We start from the raw sequence: 19151 nt of genomic DNA, 5'->3' as shown, positions 1-19151 counted from the left end.
ATAGCTCCCCTCTTACAATTTCTGCAAGTCAGACAATCAAAATTAAGCTCCCCTTCATGCTGAAAGCTATGGCCACCTCCTTTTTCCTGGCTCCAAAAACCTACCTTAGAGCAAGAAAATGCTCCAGTAAATGTATGTATAGCACTTATTTATCTAAAAATCTGATTTCTAAGCCAGCCAACTTATAGCAATTGAGGGTGATGCACAAGATAGTACAAACAAAAAAGGGGGATAATAAAGCACACAAAGCATGTTTATAAAAATTTCCACTGCAGCTCAAACATTCTAACCTAATGACGGGGGGGGGGGAAGCAAAAGGATATTGCCTAGGTCCCATCAGATAATGCTATTTTAAAGATGGACCTAGGACATGCCATCTGTCAAACCTTACTGTATGTTGTGGAAGGCAGTCCAAGAGTTACTCTTATTTTGTATGAATTGAGACTGAGGCTACAAATCCCAAATTCCCTGCAGGAAAAATGTATTTTTCTGGACTTTTGCAACTTGTCTTTCTTCTTTTAGAAGAATTACTGGGTCTTGAAGCTGAAATGAGGAGAAGCAAAAGTTCTAATTTGGATTTGTTTTGTTTTTGTTTGGGCCCATTCAAGAAGAGAAAATCTACAGGTATGTTTAAGGGCAATCTACATTTCCAGGATTCAAACCACTGTCAAATACATTTAGTTCTTGAAGGCAATTGGTAAGTTATGGCTGATTTCACACGACACTGAACTAGGGATTTAAAACCATTTATCAAACAAAATATTGTGGTCTGGTTTGCATAGAATAATAGGTCATAATGTGTACATTCACATAGCAGACTAAGCCAAATAAGAAACCATATTATGACTTATTAATGCAATGTTGTGAACTTAGTCTGTGACTAAAAAAGCTCCAAGAAGACCTCAGAATCAAAATCTGGTATTATAGCCTGAAGGCCCCCAATTCTTTCTTTTAATGTATTATTATTTATTTATTTAAATAACATTACTACTGGTAACAATGAACATTCCTGTTCGTTATTATTCTTTCATCCAACTAGGGCAGAGGTGTCAAACTCAAGGCCCACAGGCTGAATCCAGCTCACGGGGTGCTTAGATTTGGCCCGTGGAGCCGGCCTGGAAATAGCAAAGGACTGGCCCGCGGTGTCTCTGCTAGCAAAAACGGGGTGCAGGAGGGCACCCGTTTTGGCCACCAGAGTGCTCCAGGAGGCTTTGCCAGGCCCATAACGGGAGCCCTTGGAGTGCTCCAGGAGGCCGTCCTTGACTCAGAAGGTTATAAAAGGAAGGAAAGATAAAATATTTTACTTTGCAGGCTTGTAGGATTCTGCTACTACAGCCTATGTCAATAATTTATAGTTCTAGTCTTCCTATGGAGCCAGTTTCTTGATCTGGTCTCTCTCTCTCATAGGTGATCAAGTAGATCAAGTAAGTATTAAAAAAACAAAATCACAGAAATGTATGCCTCTCTATTTTTATAAGTGTATAAAACCGTGTGTGTGGATGTGCAGTCCCATGTCACACGCCCATGGCCACACCCACACCGACCACGCCCACCATGGCCCAGCACCCCTCCCCCACACACACACACATGGCCCTCCGAGGTCAAACACAACCTTGATGCGGCCCTCAATGAAATTGAGTTTCCTGAACTAGGGCTTTTAACTGTTCATAAAGTTTTCTTTACTACAGTGTGTTCTTTGAACAAGCTACTCACTGTTCTGTTCTCTTTCACTCCGTCCCCTTTCCTAGCATCTATCAGTACTGACAATAACACTAAGTATGTTGAACATCTATGGTACATATGCAATGTAGAAAAGTTGTACAAACTGAAAGAGAATTTCTCTAAGCGAATGATTTTTCCAGTAATAGTTAATGTGACTTCATCAATTTGAAGCCCACAGTCAGAAGACTGGATCTTTCTCGCTCACTGTCCACTGTTCTCCTTAATTTAAAATTCTGCCTTATTTTATGACTACAAATGAATGTTTGTGTTTATGACTTAATAATAAATTCCTGCCTGGAACACAATCACTACTTATCTACAGAGTGCCAAATATTTCTCTGAATAGATCTGAATGCCAAAACCACACATATACATTACACTAAATCCACAGGTCTCCTAAACTAAATTATAAACAAGATTATTTCAGTACTGAATTTCTACTTGGGCCAGAAATGTCTCATCAGATTATTACTTCAAAAAATAATTAAGAAATTACCTTTCAAAGTAAACAAAGAGCAACAAAGAATTAAAACAAAATAAAAACAAAGCATTGAAGATATTGAGTTTGGTAAGATTTGTACAAATTAAAAGGTATCCTTTTTACCATACATAGCCCATTTGTACTCCAGAAACCTGTGAAAAGTCTACAATTGGTTTGCTCATTTCCCTGTTAAGGTTTCAATATCATTGAAACTATCATTCAGTTGGAAAATATCATTCAGCTGAAAGAAGTTCATGAGATACAAGCAGAGTCATACCCTTATTATAATTATCCTCTGAGATCAAAGCAGATTCCCTTAAGTGGGCTGTAACCTTCTATGAATGGCAGGGGACTAAGAACGGAAGTCCAATATGAATAAATTTCTTGAAAAGTTGTGGGGGTAATGTGAATGTCTGGTGTGACTGCAGGAACCTTGGATGGGACAGATGATGGGGTTGAATTTAAGATGAAAAGAAAAGCAGCTGGAAAAGCAAAGCAGACGGTCACCATAGGAGCAAAAAAACAACCCATGTAGAAAGGTCAAGCTTCCCCCTAAAGAAAATAAGGGATACTTTGCACTCCTTAATGACAACTGCCTGGACTACTTCCCCACTTTGGGGGAAGTTCTGTTACGGGGGTAAGGAAGACACTGAAGGAAGAACATTTCTTACACTTTTGTTAGACTAAGAACATAAATGGAAAACAAGCTCCCTCTTGCATTTACAGGCATAGTTCACAAGCCCTCTTCTCCTGTGCCCTTTTAGAGAAATGAAGCTACTTGCATTCACACATCCATTGTGAGTGTCAAAATTAAGGAGCAAACACCAGTTCCCCTGTCGTGCCCTTTATGTTGACCTTCTCAAAGGCCCAACTATAAAGTTCACAGCAAGAAAAGCCTTCTCTTTCCAGGAAACATTCATACATTATTAAAATCCCACAGAGTTCTACTGGAATTCTGGTGAGAAGTCATAACTGAAAACATGGAAGCTACAGGCACTTCCTCAACTTACCACCACAATTGGGGCCAAAATGTCTGTGATGTGGTTCTTAAATGAGTCACCTGATTCAATGATCTTTTTTTTTTTTGCCACAGCCATTAAGCAAAGCACAGTGAATCCTGCTGTCATTAAGCGCAATCAGCTTCCTCCATTGATCCTGCTTGTTGGCGGTACCCTAGCACATGACTTTGAAAATCATTGTAAATACATGCCAGTTGCCAAATGCCCAAATTTTGGCCACATAACCATTGGCATAAGACACTTTTTTTCCACCATCATTGTAACTTTGAACAGTTATTATGTAAATGGTTGTACACCAAAGACTCCCTGTATTTTAAAACATTGATATCATCATCATCACCTACAGAGCAGTAAGATACTTGAAAGAGGCATGAGTGTATTTACAATTATGTTAATTCCTGAGCAGAGTTAATGCCATCTCTGTTACACACTACTAAATTGTAGTTAGTGAAGTCATTCTTCCCCTAGTAAATTGTAGTTACTGAAGAGCCCCGCCCACAATTTTTATTCCTCTTACAAACCCCGGGTGTAAGGTAACACCGTGCCAAATCGTAGTAAGAGCTCGAAGATGGCTAATATCTAAGCCTCTGGCTCCATCACCAGACCTGATCTATACATCACTTTAGAAGATGTGTTCAGAAAGCCAGCGTACGACTGCCTGCCTTCCCCAGAAAGGCAAAACGTTACACTATATAGCGTCGTTTCATCCCCTCAACTCGACTTTTATGCCTAAAAAGTCAGGAGGGTGAGGCAGGCTGCACTAAGGCAGCCTTCAAACAACGCGGGTAGTAGTGCGGAATCTTGGAGACACTAAAAGCACCCAACAAGCCGCCTTCTCTCGGTTGTGCACAAAAGTGGCCGAAGATCGCCCGAGTGAAAAGCGAAATCCTCTTTTTAAAAAATAAATAAATTAATTAATTAATAGCAATAAGTGTTCCGACAGCCACGAAGCCCAGGAAAACACAAGAGACCACAAACCGGCGCACACCCCTAAATGGAACCCAACCCGTAAGAAAGGAAAGAGAGCACAGCATCCGTCCGCTTCGCCTTGCCTTGCCTTGCCTTCGACAACTGATAGGCAGCCAACAGTTTGTTCTCTTCCCCCCCCCACACACACACACATACACACCGCCGCCCAACACACACACCCCATCCTTCCGCGGCAAAAGCACACCAAAGCTCAGCTCACAAAAAGCACCGTTTGGCAAGGAGACGTTTTGCCCAGTGCCAGAATAGTGAGGGGGGAGAGAGAAGGAAACACGAAGTTGCGGGGCTTTTGTAGGGTTTTTTTTTTTTTCCTTTTTTGCTCGCAACGACCAAGGAAAACAATACAGGGCGGGAGATGAGACGGCGGATGGGAAGGAGGCGTGAGTCCAGAAGAAGGCTCCCCAATTAGGAACCCCTCAGCTTCTCTCTCTTCTCTCTCTCCCCCCCCCCCCCGTAACAAAGGCAACCGAACCTCTCACGCACGCCGCTACGCCAATCGTCCCCGCACACACAAGGCAACACCTCGCCGAACCTCGCCTCCAGGTCTCTCGCTTGGGCGCTGGCAGCCCTCTCGTCTTGTCAGCACAGCCCAGCCCACCCCCGGCCCCTGCCTGGCCGCGCCGTCCCTCCGCGTTTCTACCTGTTCGGAAAAAGGCGTCCACCTCCGAATCTGGGACCGCTCCTTCCTCCGCTGCCCCTTCGGCGGGGTTCATGGCTGGGCACGGGGAGAAGGGGCTCGCGAGCAGGAACGGCGGCGGCGGCGGCAGCAGCAAGGGATCCCGGCGGCTGGGTAATATCCAGTGAGTGGAAGCAGAGAGGAAAGGGGCGAGAGACGGAGAGAGAGAGAGAGAGAGAGAGAAAGAGAGAGAGAGAGGAGCCACGCGCCCGCGCGCGCGCGCGCCCCCCGAGGAGGGAGGGGGGGAAAGTGGGATGGAGGCGTCTTCAGCAGCCCGCTTCGGCACTTCCCATCCTTTGCCACAGTGTCTGCTGGGAGCTGCCGCTGCCAACAACCCGGCGGAGGGTGGCAGGGGTCCCTCTCCGCCGCTTTCTCAAAAGGCGTGCGCACAACACACGCACGCACGCCCAGACCGTACACACCCACCGCAACCCTATCTCCTTCAGCGGTAGCGGCAGCCGCCTCCTTGCGCCGCTCCGGCTCTGCCCGCCCGTCCGCCGCCGCCCCCCCCCTCCCTCCTCTCTATTGTTCAGACCGGCTTTGCTTGGACGTCCTCGCCCACAAGCCGCCTTCTCAGTTCGTGCCGGCGGTTCCCCTCGCTCTCCTCCGCTGGACAAGCCTTTCCCCCCCCCCGCGGGACTCTCGCTCAGACCCACCCCCCTCTGCCCCGCCTCCCCCGCCAGAAAGGCGAAGCCCACCGAGCCAAACCCACCAGAGGTGGGCGGCAGAAGAGATGACAGCTCCACGGTTGCGGAGCCCCCGTCGCCGCCGGCTTATAGCCGAAGGATGTTCCCCCCAACGCCGAATCCACTCCCGCTTCCTTTGAAGGCTCATTGTTGTTGCAAGCGGCTTTGGCAGGACTTCCTGAGAGGAGTGGGGAAAGAAGCGCGGGAAGGGCGAAGAGTGTGTGTGTGTGTGAATTTACTGGGGGAGGCCAAGAGATTGAGGGGCTTCCTTTTATTTTTTGTACCGTTGTGTGGTACAACCACCTTCCTGGTCGAAACGGCCCCGCTTTCCCATTCCCCAACCCACCCACCCACCCACCCACCCACCCACCCGGCTTCTTTCTCCTGCCCGCCTTCGCCTCCCAGCCCAGCTCTCCTTTAAGATGAGTCACTTCCATTTACAGAAACTGCAATTAACGTCGTTTCTTTCTCGGGCGGAAGAGTTTAAAGCAAACGGGGGCCGTGGTGAGGGGGGGGAGGAGAAGGGGAGAAAGGCGGCGAGGAAACGTTCAGGTGCTTTTCGCTGGGGACCTAAGCGGGCAGAGGGCGGGGCAGGCTCCTGTTGAATTTCGGAGAGCGGAGGAGGGGGCGTTTCTTGCGGACGTCATTTGGGTAATTGTGGCAGACAGGAGGCTCGGGAGGCTTCGGAACAGTAATTAGGGGCCTTGACAGTTGCTAGAATAGGACTGGAAGTTCCATTTTTGAAGGTGTCCAAAATAAAAAAAAAATGTCTGTCCAAAAGGAAAATAGATAAAAGAGGAGGAGGGAAACATCACCCAGTTTTTCCAACAAGTGGTTTTTGTTTTTCTCCTTCAAGGAAAACTATTTCCAGCACTGTGCATTTCAAACTGGCATCCCTTCAGAAAGATCCCTATAAAATCACCACTTTCTTATTTACCTATTATGCTGATAGGCCTTCAAACTATTCCTCTCCTCTTCTTTTTTTCTTTTAATGTTTTACGATGGTTCAGGTTTCAGGATGGTGTTCAATTATAGCAATGGGTAGAGAGGTACTGTAGATATAATAAGAGAAAGGGGTCCACCAGGAACTAGATTTTCAGATTGCTGGAGACCTTGGGCTCAGACTGATGGTTTTATTTTTGAATCAGTCTCTATTAAATTTATATACAATCAGAAAAAAAAACAAGGAAAATTGAGAAGAAAAAATTGAAATGACATTGATAGAAATTTAGAAAGTTGAAATCAGAGTTTAAAAAATTGCAATGTTTGGATTATTGTACAGTAACTGAGAGCTTTAGCAAGTATGATTCAGTTTATAAATTATAAACTAAGATGGAATAGAGGGCAAATATGTGATATAATCTTAGGAAGGAAGGATTGGTTGGTAGCTGCTATAAAGGAAGGATTGGTTGGTAGCTGCTATAAAGATTGGATGTAACAGATTTAATTATCTTCTCTTTATTGTACAGCTTCTCACCTTTTTTTGTTTTCATCTTTTTCTTAACTTTCTTTTATATATGTTCTTGCTGTATCAATTAAAGAAGTTACATCCAATCATTTATCTTTTATTTAAAAAAAAATCTTCAAAAAATTATATAAAGAAAAATATAGCAAATTTAGGAAATTGGAGAATGGGAGACACGATGAATATGGTATGATGGACCCTTTCTGCAAAATTATAATCCAAAAATGACATCTACTTGAATTAAATTCCATAAGATTTATTTTTAAAAGTATGAAGTAATTTTTGATACTAACACATATTCCCATAACTCAGTTTATCATTCTTCTGTCTAAGGAATTATTTGTGCTTTCCAATAAGAAGTATAGAACACTCTAGCAGTTGTTACCATATACAAAGCCAGATGAGTATATTTTCCAAAAATATAAGATATTTATATTTAGTAAGTAAATAGCAGATAACCACCCAGAGTCATAAGATGGGTGATATAGAAATTCCATGTAGAGTGCATTGCATTGAGAAAACAATGCATGCTTTGGGACATCTTATGTATAGGTCCTTTGACCCACTCCTACCACCTGCTCTTCAAACAGGAGTAATAAGTCAAGGAGGATTACCTATTGGGCAGTGGTGGGTTTCAAATGTTTTTACTACTGGTTCTGTGGGTGTGGCTTGGTGGGCGTGGCATGGCTTGGTGGGCGTGGCTTGGGCATAGCAGGGGCAGGATACTGTAAAATCTCCATTCCCTCCCGATCAGCTGGGACTCGAGAGGCAGAGAATAGACGGGGGCGGGGCCAGTCAGAGGTGATATTTACTGGTTCTCAACACCTCAAAACCCACAGCCATTTAGTCTTACTAGGGTTGAGTCTGAGTCTGTTCCTTCCCCTCTACACCCTCCCCAACTCTAAACACTGACTCAGAACTTGACAGCATCACTTAGATGTACAACTGGATATCATCAGTATATTGAGGATACCTAACTTCATACCAACGGATGACCCCACTCAGTAGTCTCAAGTAGATTTTAAATGACAACAGGGAATAAGTAGAATATAGAGGTACTTCATAAAATAAGAGGGCTGGACCCTCATTCAAAGATGAATTCACATTATCTGGGCCCAGTCACATATTATTTAGAAATAAGTGATAGTCATAGCTTTGAGTACTCTATCAACTTTCTTACAACTACCCTGTTTCCCCGAAAATAAGACCTCCCTGGATAATAAGCCCAATCAGACTTTTGAGCACATGCGCTAAAATAAGCCCCCCTGAAAATAAGACATCCCCTGAAAATAAGCCCTCCCCAAAAATATTTAAACGCATGTGCAGCTGGTCCTCACCATTTCCTCTGGTTAAGGTTAGGGAGACAGAGCTGGAAATCAGGTAAGATGGCAAGAGGAGCCCCATCTTGCTCCATGCACCCCAAACTAATAAGACCTGCACGAAAATAAGGCCAACCGCTTATTTCGGGGTTCAAAAAAAATATAAGACAGGATCTTATTTTCAGGAAAACATAGTATCAACTTTCTTACACCCAACAGATTCTAACTAATCCTAGATAGCATGCCAGACTATACCTCAGCTAATTCAACGGGATCTGCACAGTTGCAGTCCAGCTCAGAGTGAACCTGAAAGATTTTATCCAACAGATGCCTTGAAAAATTCTCACAGTAGCTACAATGATATATGGAAATGACCTTAGGAGACTACAGGAAGAGTTGCACAGTAAAGGACTGACAAGCAGCAGCTGAGTCCACAAAAGCAATGGGGGCATGGCAAAGATCTCAGACTTGCAAGTTTGATGTCAGCCATGCAAGGCAGTCCAGACAAGAAGCATGCCCAGAAGTAGTAGCCCTAACTTTATCCTAAGGTTACATTAACAGAATCTTGCAAGTCTGAAAGTACATCTTTCCCACATACCATTACAGGGGTCTTTCAAAAAAATGTTTTGACCCTCACTTCACAGAAGGAAATGAGTTAGCAATAGCACTTACACCAGGGCTGTCAAACTCGTGCCCATGCCCACGCCCGGTTTAGTGAATGGGAGAAAAGTCCCAATACGTCACGTGATGCTGCCATGACGATGCAAGTTTGACACCCCTTAGATTTATATACCACTTCATTGTACTTTAGAAACCCTCTCTAAGCTTACAGAGTCAGCATATTGCCCCCAACAATCTGAGTCCTCATTTTACCAACCTTGGAAGGATGGAAAGCTGAATCAACCTTGAGCCAGTCAGCATCGAACTCCTGGAGTGAGCAGTGAGTTAGCCTGCAGTACTGTATTGTGACCACTGCTCCACCACGGCTCTTAAATTGAGACATCTTAAACTGGGCCATCAGATGGTAATCCATGGGTGCAATCAGAATGGAGACATACCTATGTTTTCCCACTGTCTTCACATGATGTAACCCTTAATAAAAGGATTAATATACCCAATATTTTAATATGGTGGTTGATTTTAATCCACAGCCCTGGAGGTGGGATCAGGATTGGCTTGGAATTTCATGGTGGCCTCAACAGTCATGAGAAGATCCCTAGCATTACAGATCCAATGTGCAAGGAAGGTCATATGTTGCTTGTTATTTATATCTAAGACTATCTGAAACATCAATTGGAGTGAAGAGGGAGGGGAGAGAGGGAGGGAGCATAATAGTACAAAAACCATGCCCCCTCCCCAAAGTATAGAAATATGATCAGTACCTCATTGTACTCTCAGCTGCCACACACATTGAGAAAATGTGTGTTATTTAAACAGGCATTTAGGGGCTGAGATGAGGGAGATGGATATGATTCCATTCATGAAGTTGTCATTTTCATTATGATTTTTATTATTATATGTACTGCATAGTGTCTTGTGTACCACATTGGTATCCTTATTAGATTTATTATTTGAATGAAATTGCATCAGATCACTTATTTATTTACTGCTTTTATTGAATAGAATAAATTAAATGATACACAAAAGTACAAGAAATAAAAATTTACATGACATATATATTGACAGATACATATACATAAACACAAAGTTCTACAGAGGCATTGCAATGAACAGTAACCATGTGTCATTATAATCATCCCTAGCTAATTCATGCTGATAAATGATTCATTCATAAGTTGCCCAGGGCATCAACTTTGCCAACCCATGGGCCATACGTTTATCTTTCCAATGCTGAAAGAATAGGCCTTTTAACTATACATATGCCATTTTCTTTGCTTAGATGTCAACTTCCACATGAAAAGAATAATGTGAATATCTGAAAATATTGGAACTTCATCCAGAGTTGAGTTAGTACTTGTGATAACTGCTTCCCCTTTATCTATCTATCTATCTATCTATCTATCTATCTATCTATCTATCTATCTATCTATCTATCATCTATCCAGTTTCTATGATGGAAATATAGGATGGGGGGAAATGGAATAAATTTAGGGCACTGTACAGTAGTATCTCTAGGGTTCTGCTTCAGTTAAAAGCAGCATTGCAAGATATGTCTTGCTCCTTTGTGACATGCAAGCAGCAGTGTAACAAATGTAAAAAGGAGAGGGGCTTGCATCACACCACTGCAACAGTGCTTTCCTCAGTCTGACCCACCTTGTTCCCCCTTGCAGACAATACTGATCCTGTGCAGATGTCTGAATGCAGCATTAAGCTCATCACATCTCCAAGAACAATTAATTCAAGTTTTTTTCTATATACATGCAATAGAATGCAATACATCCAAAATATGGTGGGGGGGGTGTTGGTGTTGAATAAAACTTAATCAAACTCAGATGTTTTAGGTACTGATGTTAACTGTGCTTCTCATTGTCTAGGCAAAATAGAATATGTAAGTAAATGAGTAAAGTACAATAGGATCAGCGTCATAACTACACATTAAGAGGCAGAAAATAAATCCATAGAAACAGCACTGAAGGAATAAAAGCCTCCAGTATATAAAAATAACTCAGTATGTAAAGACCAAAGTCTTCTCTTTAAAAAGGCTTCTACAGAATTAAAGTGCACCTACTTTTTAAAAAAATAAGCACTTAGAAAAATATTTTTAGCAAAATATTTTAAAACCACTTTTTAAAGGTTCCATTCTACATTGGATGTTACTGCACATTCTCTGCTTATACATATACACAATTTACATATATAAACATGTACAGGTGGAATTGACATGATCTGTTTTCAGACGTGATAATTTTGCACTGTGTTTCAACAAACAAGAAACAACTGCTTTGGGGGAAGGGAATAATTACTTCAATCAATAATTAAATAATCAATCATAATATATTATTAGAAATATATTAGATAATATATCTAACATATTATCTAATATTAAAATAATATTATTTCTAACACATCCACGCACTGGCAGTATTACAAACATTATAACAGAGATTATTTTAACACAGTGATAAGAAAGACAATGTTTGCTGCATAAACAGAAGCCACAGAAATGGATAGTAATAACTGCTGATAAATGTGAAAAGCAGGAGAATAGTAAGTAATTTTTGTCTGGTTCATTCATCACACTAAGTCTGATTTAATGAATTAACTACATTTTCTTGAATAAACTGCAAATGGCTAAATTCACACAAACTATAGCCACAGCCAACCAAACTATATTATTTCTTCCTGAAAATCCATCCTGTAAAAGGCACAAAGCCTCATACTTGTTTAAATACATTTGAAAAATATGTTGTATAAACAGAATCTATGGAAGCTAACTTCCAGGCCAGGCTGGATTAAATTAGCCTGTCACAGAGCCAATGATATATAGATTTAAAATAATTCTTCATCAGACAACCATGTCATGGAAACTATTGACCCTGGATTTAACCATAGGCTCTTCTAACTCTATCAATTGAGAGACAAATGGTGTTTCATCCACCTCTCTGTAACTCCTCAAACATGTAAGTTCCTAGGCTTGCACTAGACCTGCAGAGGGGAGCTACTGTAAGAAGCAAAACAAAAATGCTCCTTAAGTATATCTGTATGCTCCAAAGCAGTTTCCCCTCTATAAATCTGAAGTATATCACAGCCCTGTTACTAACCCAATTCTTGTCCTGGAGACAGAGTAGAAGTTCTACAAAGACTACAAAAAGAGGGTCTCTCTAGGCATTCCCTTTCTATGTCTACTTTGATGTTCTCCACTCTCACTATCAAATGGAGGTGGAAATAAAGCAGAAATGAATAAAAGAGAAGTAAGATACCAGCATCCCAATTTTTTCTTTTTACATTCAAGTGACCCTAATCACAGCACTTTGAACTTTATTTTCTTAATTTGGGGAAGGGGAGGAGACAAATGCTTGATGTTAATCTCTTGACTAAGAGATCATTCAACCAGAAAGATAATTAAATACTCCACTTAAATAATTGAGCCCAAAATTTCCACTGCTAAGCAAGACTGTTGTCAAGTGAATTTTGCTCCATTTTACAATCTTTCTTGCCACAGTTGTTAATTGAGTCACTGCAGTTAAATTAGTAATATGGTTGCTAAGTGAATCTGGCTTCCACATAGACTTTGCTTGTCAGAAGGTCACAAAAGGTGATCATATGACTTCAGGACACTGCAACTGTCATAAATACATGCCAGTTGCCATGCATCTGAATTTTGATCATGTGACTACAGGGTGCTGCAATGGTCATAAGTGTGGGAAACAATATTTAATTTTTTTCAGTGCTGTTGTAACTTTGAACAGTCACTAAGATATAATTGTTTTTGGCTTAGGATCCTTAGTAGCAGTTTTCCAAAATCTAACTTGTTTGACTATTTCAAAGTTGGCAACTTGGATATAAAACTAGTTTAGCATAAACCAACATATGCTGCACTATGCATAGAATAAGATTTTGTTCTCACTGGAACAGGAGCTGAACCTTTCTTGTTTTCTCTCTGAGTGTATAAATAGATGTCTTTATGACAATTGTCCCTGATGTGATGCCTTCCAGGTGTTATTGACCTCAATTAAAATAAAATCTTTTTTTTTTTTTTTAGTTTTGGTTTAACATACTGGATGAATCTAGTCCCTGGGATTTGTTCATTAAACTTTAGGGGACTGGAGGCTAAAACGTATGAAGAACGGTTGCAGGAACTGGGTACGTCTAGTTTAATGAAAAGAAGGACTAGGGGAGACATGATAGCAGTGTTCCAATATCTCAGGGGCTGCCACAAAGAAGAGGGAGTCAAGCTATTCTCCAAAGCACCTGAGGGTAGAACAAGAAGCAATGGGTGGAAACTAACCAAGGACAGAAGCAACTTAGAACTAAGGAGAAATTTTCTGACAGTTAGAACAATTAGTAAGTGGAACAACTTGCCTGCAGAATTTTTGAATGCTCCAACACTGGAAATTTTTAAGAAGATGTTGGATAACCATTTGTCTAAAGTGGTGTAGGGTTTCCTGCCTGGGCAGGGGGTTGGACTAGAAGACCTCCAAGGTCCTTTCTAACTCTGTTATTCTATTCTATTCTATTCTATTCTATTCTATTCTATTCTATTCTATTCTATTCTATTCTATTCTATTCTAAACTGTAGTTAAAATAAAATATGGAAGATTGATCATGCCTACTTAGAAATAAGCATTGCTTATTTCATAATGACAAACTTCATAATGGTTACACCAAACTCTTAACCTCTGAGGGTTAAAATATCCAAGAAAAGTTGTTTCTGAATTCTTTACAGGTTTATGTTTTCACACTTTGTCCCTCGTCATGCTCCTACAGAGAAGAGATACTGTAACAGACAGTATTTCTCATTTACCATTATTTTTCTATGAATCTTTTCAGTGTGTATTAGACTACAGCTCATTTAATTAGTTGTATCAAACAACAACTTCCATAATTGGCAGGCTAACTGGCTTTCCAGTTGGAGGACTGAGAACATAGCCCAATATATTTAGCAGGCTAGGGAAAATGGAGCCAATTCAGCATGAGAGTAATATTCTCTCTTCTAAGTTGTTCTCATGCACAATGCATAAAGAAGGAAAATAATGCAAAATTGTAGAACAATGTTAACATGCTCTTCCATTAGAATTGGGGGAATTCCTTCCATTCTGAATAGAATTGCCTGTCCCAGGGGTGGGTTCTACTTACCTTTACTACCGGTTTGCAACATGTGAGGAGCGCACATGCGCAGATTGTCAATTATGACGTCTGGGCAGGTAGGCGGAGCCTCCTGCCACTTTTACTACCAGTTCTAAAGAACCAGACAGAACCAGGAGCAACCCGCCACTGGCCTGTCCTAATTAAAATATCTGGAATTTGTTTTAAAAAATGAGTATATGGGTTGTGCTGTGAATCTTGCTCCTTTTACCAAATTCTTATTATTCCCTTTTTTAAAAACTGAATACCAAAATGTATATATGAAATATGAGTGCATTGCTTGTATCTTGTGAGTAAATTAGAGGTATCACAATTTTGTGGCCAATTTATGAGTCCATGACTGAGAGTTGTGGGACAAACCATTTTTACTCACAGTTATGAAGACAACCTTTTTTAAGAACATAAAGCTGGACAAACATAATTTCTTAATCACTTTGTATTTACTTTTTTGTTGTTATTGTCACTGCTGCTTTGGAGGGATTAAGAATATTTAGAATATTGTTATATCGCATTCGCCAGGTGAGCTGCTTTCTCCTTAGCGAAAGAATTTTAAATACAATTTTAAGATTTTTGAAAAACATTACTTTCTGGATTAAACAATAAATGGATGCATAGAATATCGATGTGATAAAGTTAACAATGGATCAACGGTTCAGATGGGTTTAGAATTATACTTTTAAACTATTAGAAGAATTCATCCTGTGGGAAATGAGCAATGCAAATTTAGGGTCTAGAAATTGCTTTCTTTATGTATTGTTTAACAAAGGAAGACATGGAATGGTCAACCATGGGCCTTTACAGTTAAATACTCCACTGATGTAAATATGACAACAGCATCCATGAAAAATAAATTTCATAAATATGAAAACAGGCAAGAGGACAGATGTAGCATCATAATTCAAACCTCACCCCTTTTGTAGATTTCATATACATGTACAAAGAGAAGCACTTTGATTACCATGCCATAACCATGTCTCATTTTTTTCCCAGGGTCCACTGCTGGTGACAGTGCATGTCCATATGGAAAAAGAAGTTTTCATCCATATTAATACTTAAATAACAAATATTTTCACTTCATATTTATATATGCATAGTGAGTGAAACACAAAAAAATCACAAATCAGGTCAGACATCATTTCGGGTTTATACTGATTACAACTGGTTCTTTTTGCTCAGGAACTAGTAATTAATTGACAAAAATCACTTTATAGCAACCATTTATTTTTATATCACTCATAATGATAAATATTTGGAGTTCTTCTGCCAATCTACATAGCCATTGTTTTCATAAAGTACTACATGTATGAATAGAATGTCAACTTTATGTCAACCATTCTTAAACATTTTATTATGTAATGTGGGGTCCCAGTCAAACTGCTGAAATGCAACAGTTAGTATGTTTCTGAATGCCTGTTTTTAACATGAGGCTGAAATCCAGCAGATTCTGACAGGTTCTGGAGAACCAGTAGCGGAAATTTTGAATAGTTCAGAGAACCAGTAGCGGAAATTTTGATTAGTTTGGAGAACCAGCAAATACCACCTCTGGCTGGTCCCAGAGTGGGGTGGAATTGGAGATTTTGCAGTATCCGTCCCCTGGAGTGGATTGGGAATGGAGATTTTGCGGTATCCTTCCCCTGCCATGCCAACCAAGCCACACCCACAGAACTGGTAGTAAAAAAATTTGAATTTCACCACTGCATGGGGCGTATATAGGAAGGACCACAAATAATAAAATGTTTTAAAACAATAGTCTTGCACCACTAACACTGCAGTATTCTAATCCTCTATTTACTCTGTACAGTTTTTATTGTACATTTTCAGTGCTTAAAATTGTATTCAAATATAAAACCTTTTCATATCAGATTAAAGTTCTATAGCATCGCTAATGTCTCTCTACATAAACTTTTGTGAAGGCTTCAGTGAAAGAGGCATATCCTCATTAAGAATGCTATAAAAGCCAGGTTTTATAGCTTAAAGCTCAACAGGCCACGTTTGGAAAACAATTTATATCAGTAAATGAAACCTGAAGGACTATATGTCTGAGAAGCATTTGGTAATCTGAAACTATGTTAAATTGACATAGTAAGCATGATTGGATATTAACAAGGCATATGGCAATTCTCCAATAAACACAACGAAAATGAGACAATAAAGAATAGCTAGTGAGTTGGTAGTCTTCTTTCCCTTTGGCTTGATTTTTTAAAATTTTGTTGCAGATTGTCAATTGGCATTTCCTGGAAAGTTTTTTTTTTTTTCAAATGGCATCAAATTGATGGTGATCCAATCATGGTCTCAGCCAACACATCCACCAAAGTTACACAAGTCCATATATGATCACAAAACAAGAAAAATAATATACAGGTAGTTCTCAATTTACAACAGTTCATTCAGTGACCATTCAAAGTCACAACAGCACTGAAAAAAAGTGGCATATATTTTTCACACTTACAACTGTCCCCATGGTCATAGGATCAGAATTCAGACACTTAACAACAGGCTCATATTTATGATAGTTGCAATGTCCCGGGATCATGCGATCACCTTTTGCAACCTTTTTTTTATATATAACAATTTTATTAGTTTATAATATAGCAAAGAAAGAAAATACAAAAGTAAATAATAGGGAAAATAGGGAAGGAAAAAAGGGAAGAGATAAGGGGGGGAAAGAAAAGGGGAAAAAGAAAGAAAAGGCATTGACCCTAACCCTAACCTTTTGCGACCTTCTGACCAACAAAGTCAATGAGGAAGCCAGATTCATTTAACAACCGTGTTATTAACTTAACAACTGCGGTGATTCACTTAACAAATGTGGTAAGAAAGGTCGTAAAATGGGGCAAAACCAGGGGTGAAATGCTCCCGGTTTGGACCGGATCGCCCAATCCAGTAGTGATGGAGGCGGGTGGTTTGGAGAACCGGTAGCAAAAATCCCTGCCCCCCCACATGCCCACTTGAGCTGCGCAATCATCAGAGGCTTTTTAAAATTATTTTTAAAAGCATTTTTTCTACAACCTCTACGGCCAAAAAATGCTTTTAAAAGTAAAAAAAAAAAGCCTCTGATGATCGCACGGCTCAGCTGGGATCGTTGAAGGCTTTTAAAAGCATTTTAAAATGCTTTTAAAAGCCTCTGACGATCCAAGCTGAGTTGCCTGATCGGCAGAGACTTTTAAAAGAAAAAAAACCTCTGCCGATCAGGCAACTCAGCTGGGATTGTCAGAGTCTTTTGAAAGCATTTTTTTACAGCCTCTTCACCGAAGAGGTTGTAGAAAAAATGGTTTTAAAAGTAAAAAAAAAAAAATTGGCCACGCCTACGCAGTCACATTACCCCCCACCACCAAGCCACGCCCACAGAACTGGTAGTAACAAATTTTAGATTTCACTACTGGGCAAAACTCACTTCACAAATGTCTCACTTAGCAAACAGACATTTTGGGCTCAGTTGTGGTTGTAAGTCGACGACTACCTATATTAGCCTGGAATCACATGACGTATTACTTCCCAGCTACTGCTGTTTAACTATGACTGAATCAAGATTAAAGACTGTCTGAGTTTACACATTAAGCCAAATTGAAGTTTGAGTATCAGTTTGGTGTAGTGAATAAAGGCACCAGGTTAGAAACCAGGAGATTCTGTGTTAGGCACAAAGCTAACTGGGTGACTTTGGGCCAGTCCCTCTCTCTAAAGTCTAAAGCCTTAGAAATACAAACCATTTTCAAAAATCTTGCCAAGAAAACTGCAGGAACTAATCCATCTAGTCATCTCTAGTAAAGATCAACTGGAACACATTTTTTTGAAAAAAGATTTGTGTCTCAGCAAGTTATGCGAACACAGGCATTGTAGCTTCTAATAATGGATTATGATTCAGCTTTGTTTGAATTCATCTAATTTGGTTATATTCAGTAAATGGTAACTAAGAGATTGGTGATTATGCTTATTATGCTTAACAGCCTTAGTAACTATGTTTTCAGGTCTGGATGACATAATAAATCACAGCATGCAGAACAACAAAGAAACAAAACATAAAGTTTAGCCTAAGGTGTAAATTCAATCATTGGCCCTGATTAATCATGGTTTAAAAGGGACATGGTGGCTCAGTGGCTAAGATGCTGAGCTTGTCAATCGAAAGGTCGGCAGTTCAGCGGTTCAAATCCCTAGTGCTATGTAACAGGGTGAGGTCCCGTTACTCGTCCCAGCTTCTGCCAACCTAGCAGTTCGAAAGCATGTAAAAAATGCAAGTAGAAAAATAGGGACCACCTTTGGTGGGCAGTTCCATGCGCCTTTGGCGTTTAGTCATGCTGGCCACATGACCACGAAGATGTCTTTGGACAGCGCTGGCTCTTCGGCTTTGAAGCGGAGATTGTCCCCTAGAGTCGGGAACAACTAGCACATACGTGCTAGGGCCGTGACGGCAAACCTATGGCATGCGTGCCAGAGGTGACACGCAGCGCCCTCTCTGATGGCATGTGAGCCGTTGCCACAGTTCAGTTCCGCTGCGCATGTGTGCGCGCCTCCCGCTGGCCAACTGGTCTTCAGATCTCTGCTGTGCATGCGCAGGGGGCAAGATGTGGGGCGGGTGCACATGCGCGGGGGCAGGGCGCATGCAGGGGCTGCGTGCTCATGTATGGGGGGTGAGTCACATGCACGTGGCCACACACACATTGCATTTTGGGGGTTCGGGCGCACACACGCCCATTCGTGTGTGCACACGTGCACTTTGGGCACTTGGTCCAGAAAAGGTTAGCCATCACTGTGCTAGGGAAACCTTTACCTTTTTAATCATGGTTTATTTCTTATTGAATAAACCATAAACAAATCCTTGAATTAAAACACTGTGTGAACCAGATCGATAGCTTACTTAGAAACATGACCTATTCAACACAAAAGTTACAACCAAATATCTAAGCATAAGATTGTACTATAGGGTATGATTCGGAACACACTTATACTTGTTAATAAATCACATAGTTAAATTTAACTTGTGGCAATAAAAGGTCATAGAAATTAATTGTAGGGTTGGATGTTGGCAACTGGAC

At 40.7% G+C, this 19151-nt stretch overlaps 1 protein-coding gene across 8 annotated transcripts in view; it reads right to left on the bottom strand.

Annotated features, from left to right (window-relative positions):
* KALRN (kalirin RhoGEF kinase) overlaps positions 1-19151 on the bottom strand; it is a 589612-nt gene that overhangs the window by 549945 nt on the left and 20516 nt on the right. For 6 of the 8 annotated variants that reach the window (XM_034422995.3, XM_034423032.3, XM_034423001.3 and 3 more), the window contains exon 1: positions 4850-5353. The exons of 1 other annotated variant lie outside the window; for it this stretch is intronic. In XM_034422995.3, coding sequence (XP_034278886.2) covers positions 4850-4922 — 73 coding nt within the window. In that variant the 5' untranslated portion in view covers positions 4923-5353. Of the gene's footprint in view, positions 1-4849; positions 5354-19151 lie in introns of those variants that run through there. One more of the 8 variants, XM_087884051.1, reaches the window with a different exon arrangement.

This window comes from Pantherophis guttatus, chromosome 1, assembly GCF_059756535.1.
Source record: "Pantherophis guttatus breed Tessera chromosome 1, ASM5975653v1, whole genome shotgun sequence".
NCBI classification, from domain to species: domain Eukaryota; kingdom Metazoa; phylum Chordata; class Lepidosauria; order Squamata; family Colubridae; genus Pantherophis; species Pantherophis guttatus.
Note: the sequence above shows the minus strand (reverse complement) of the source record. Positions and strands in the feature narration are given on the sequence as shown.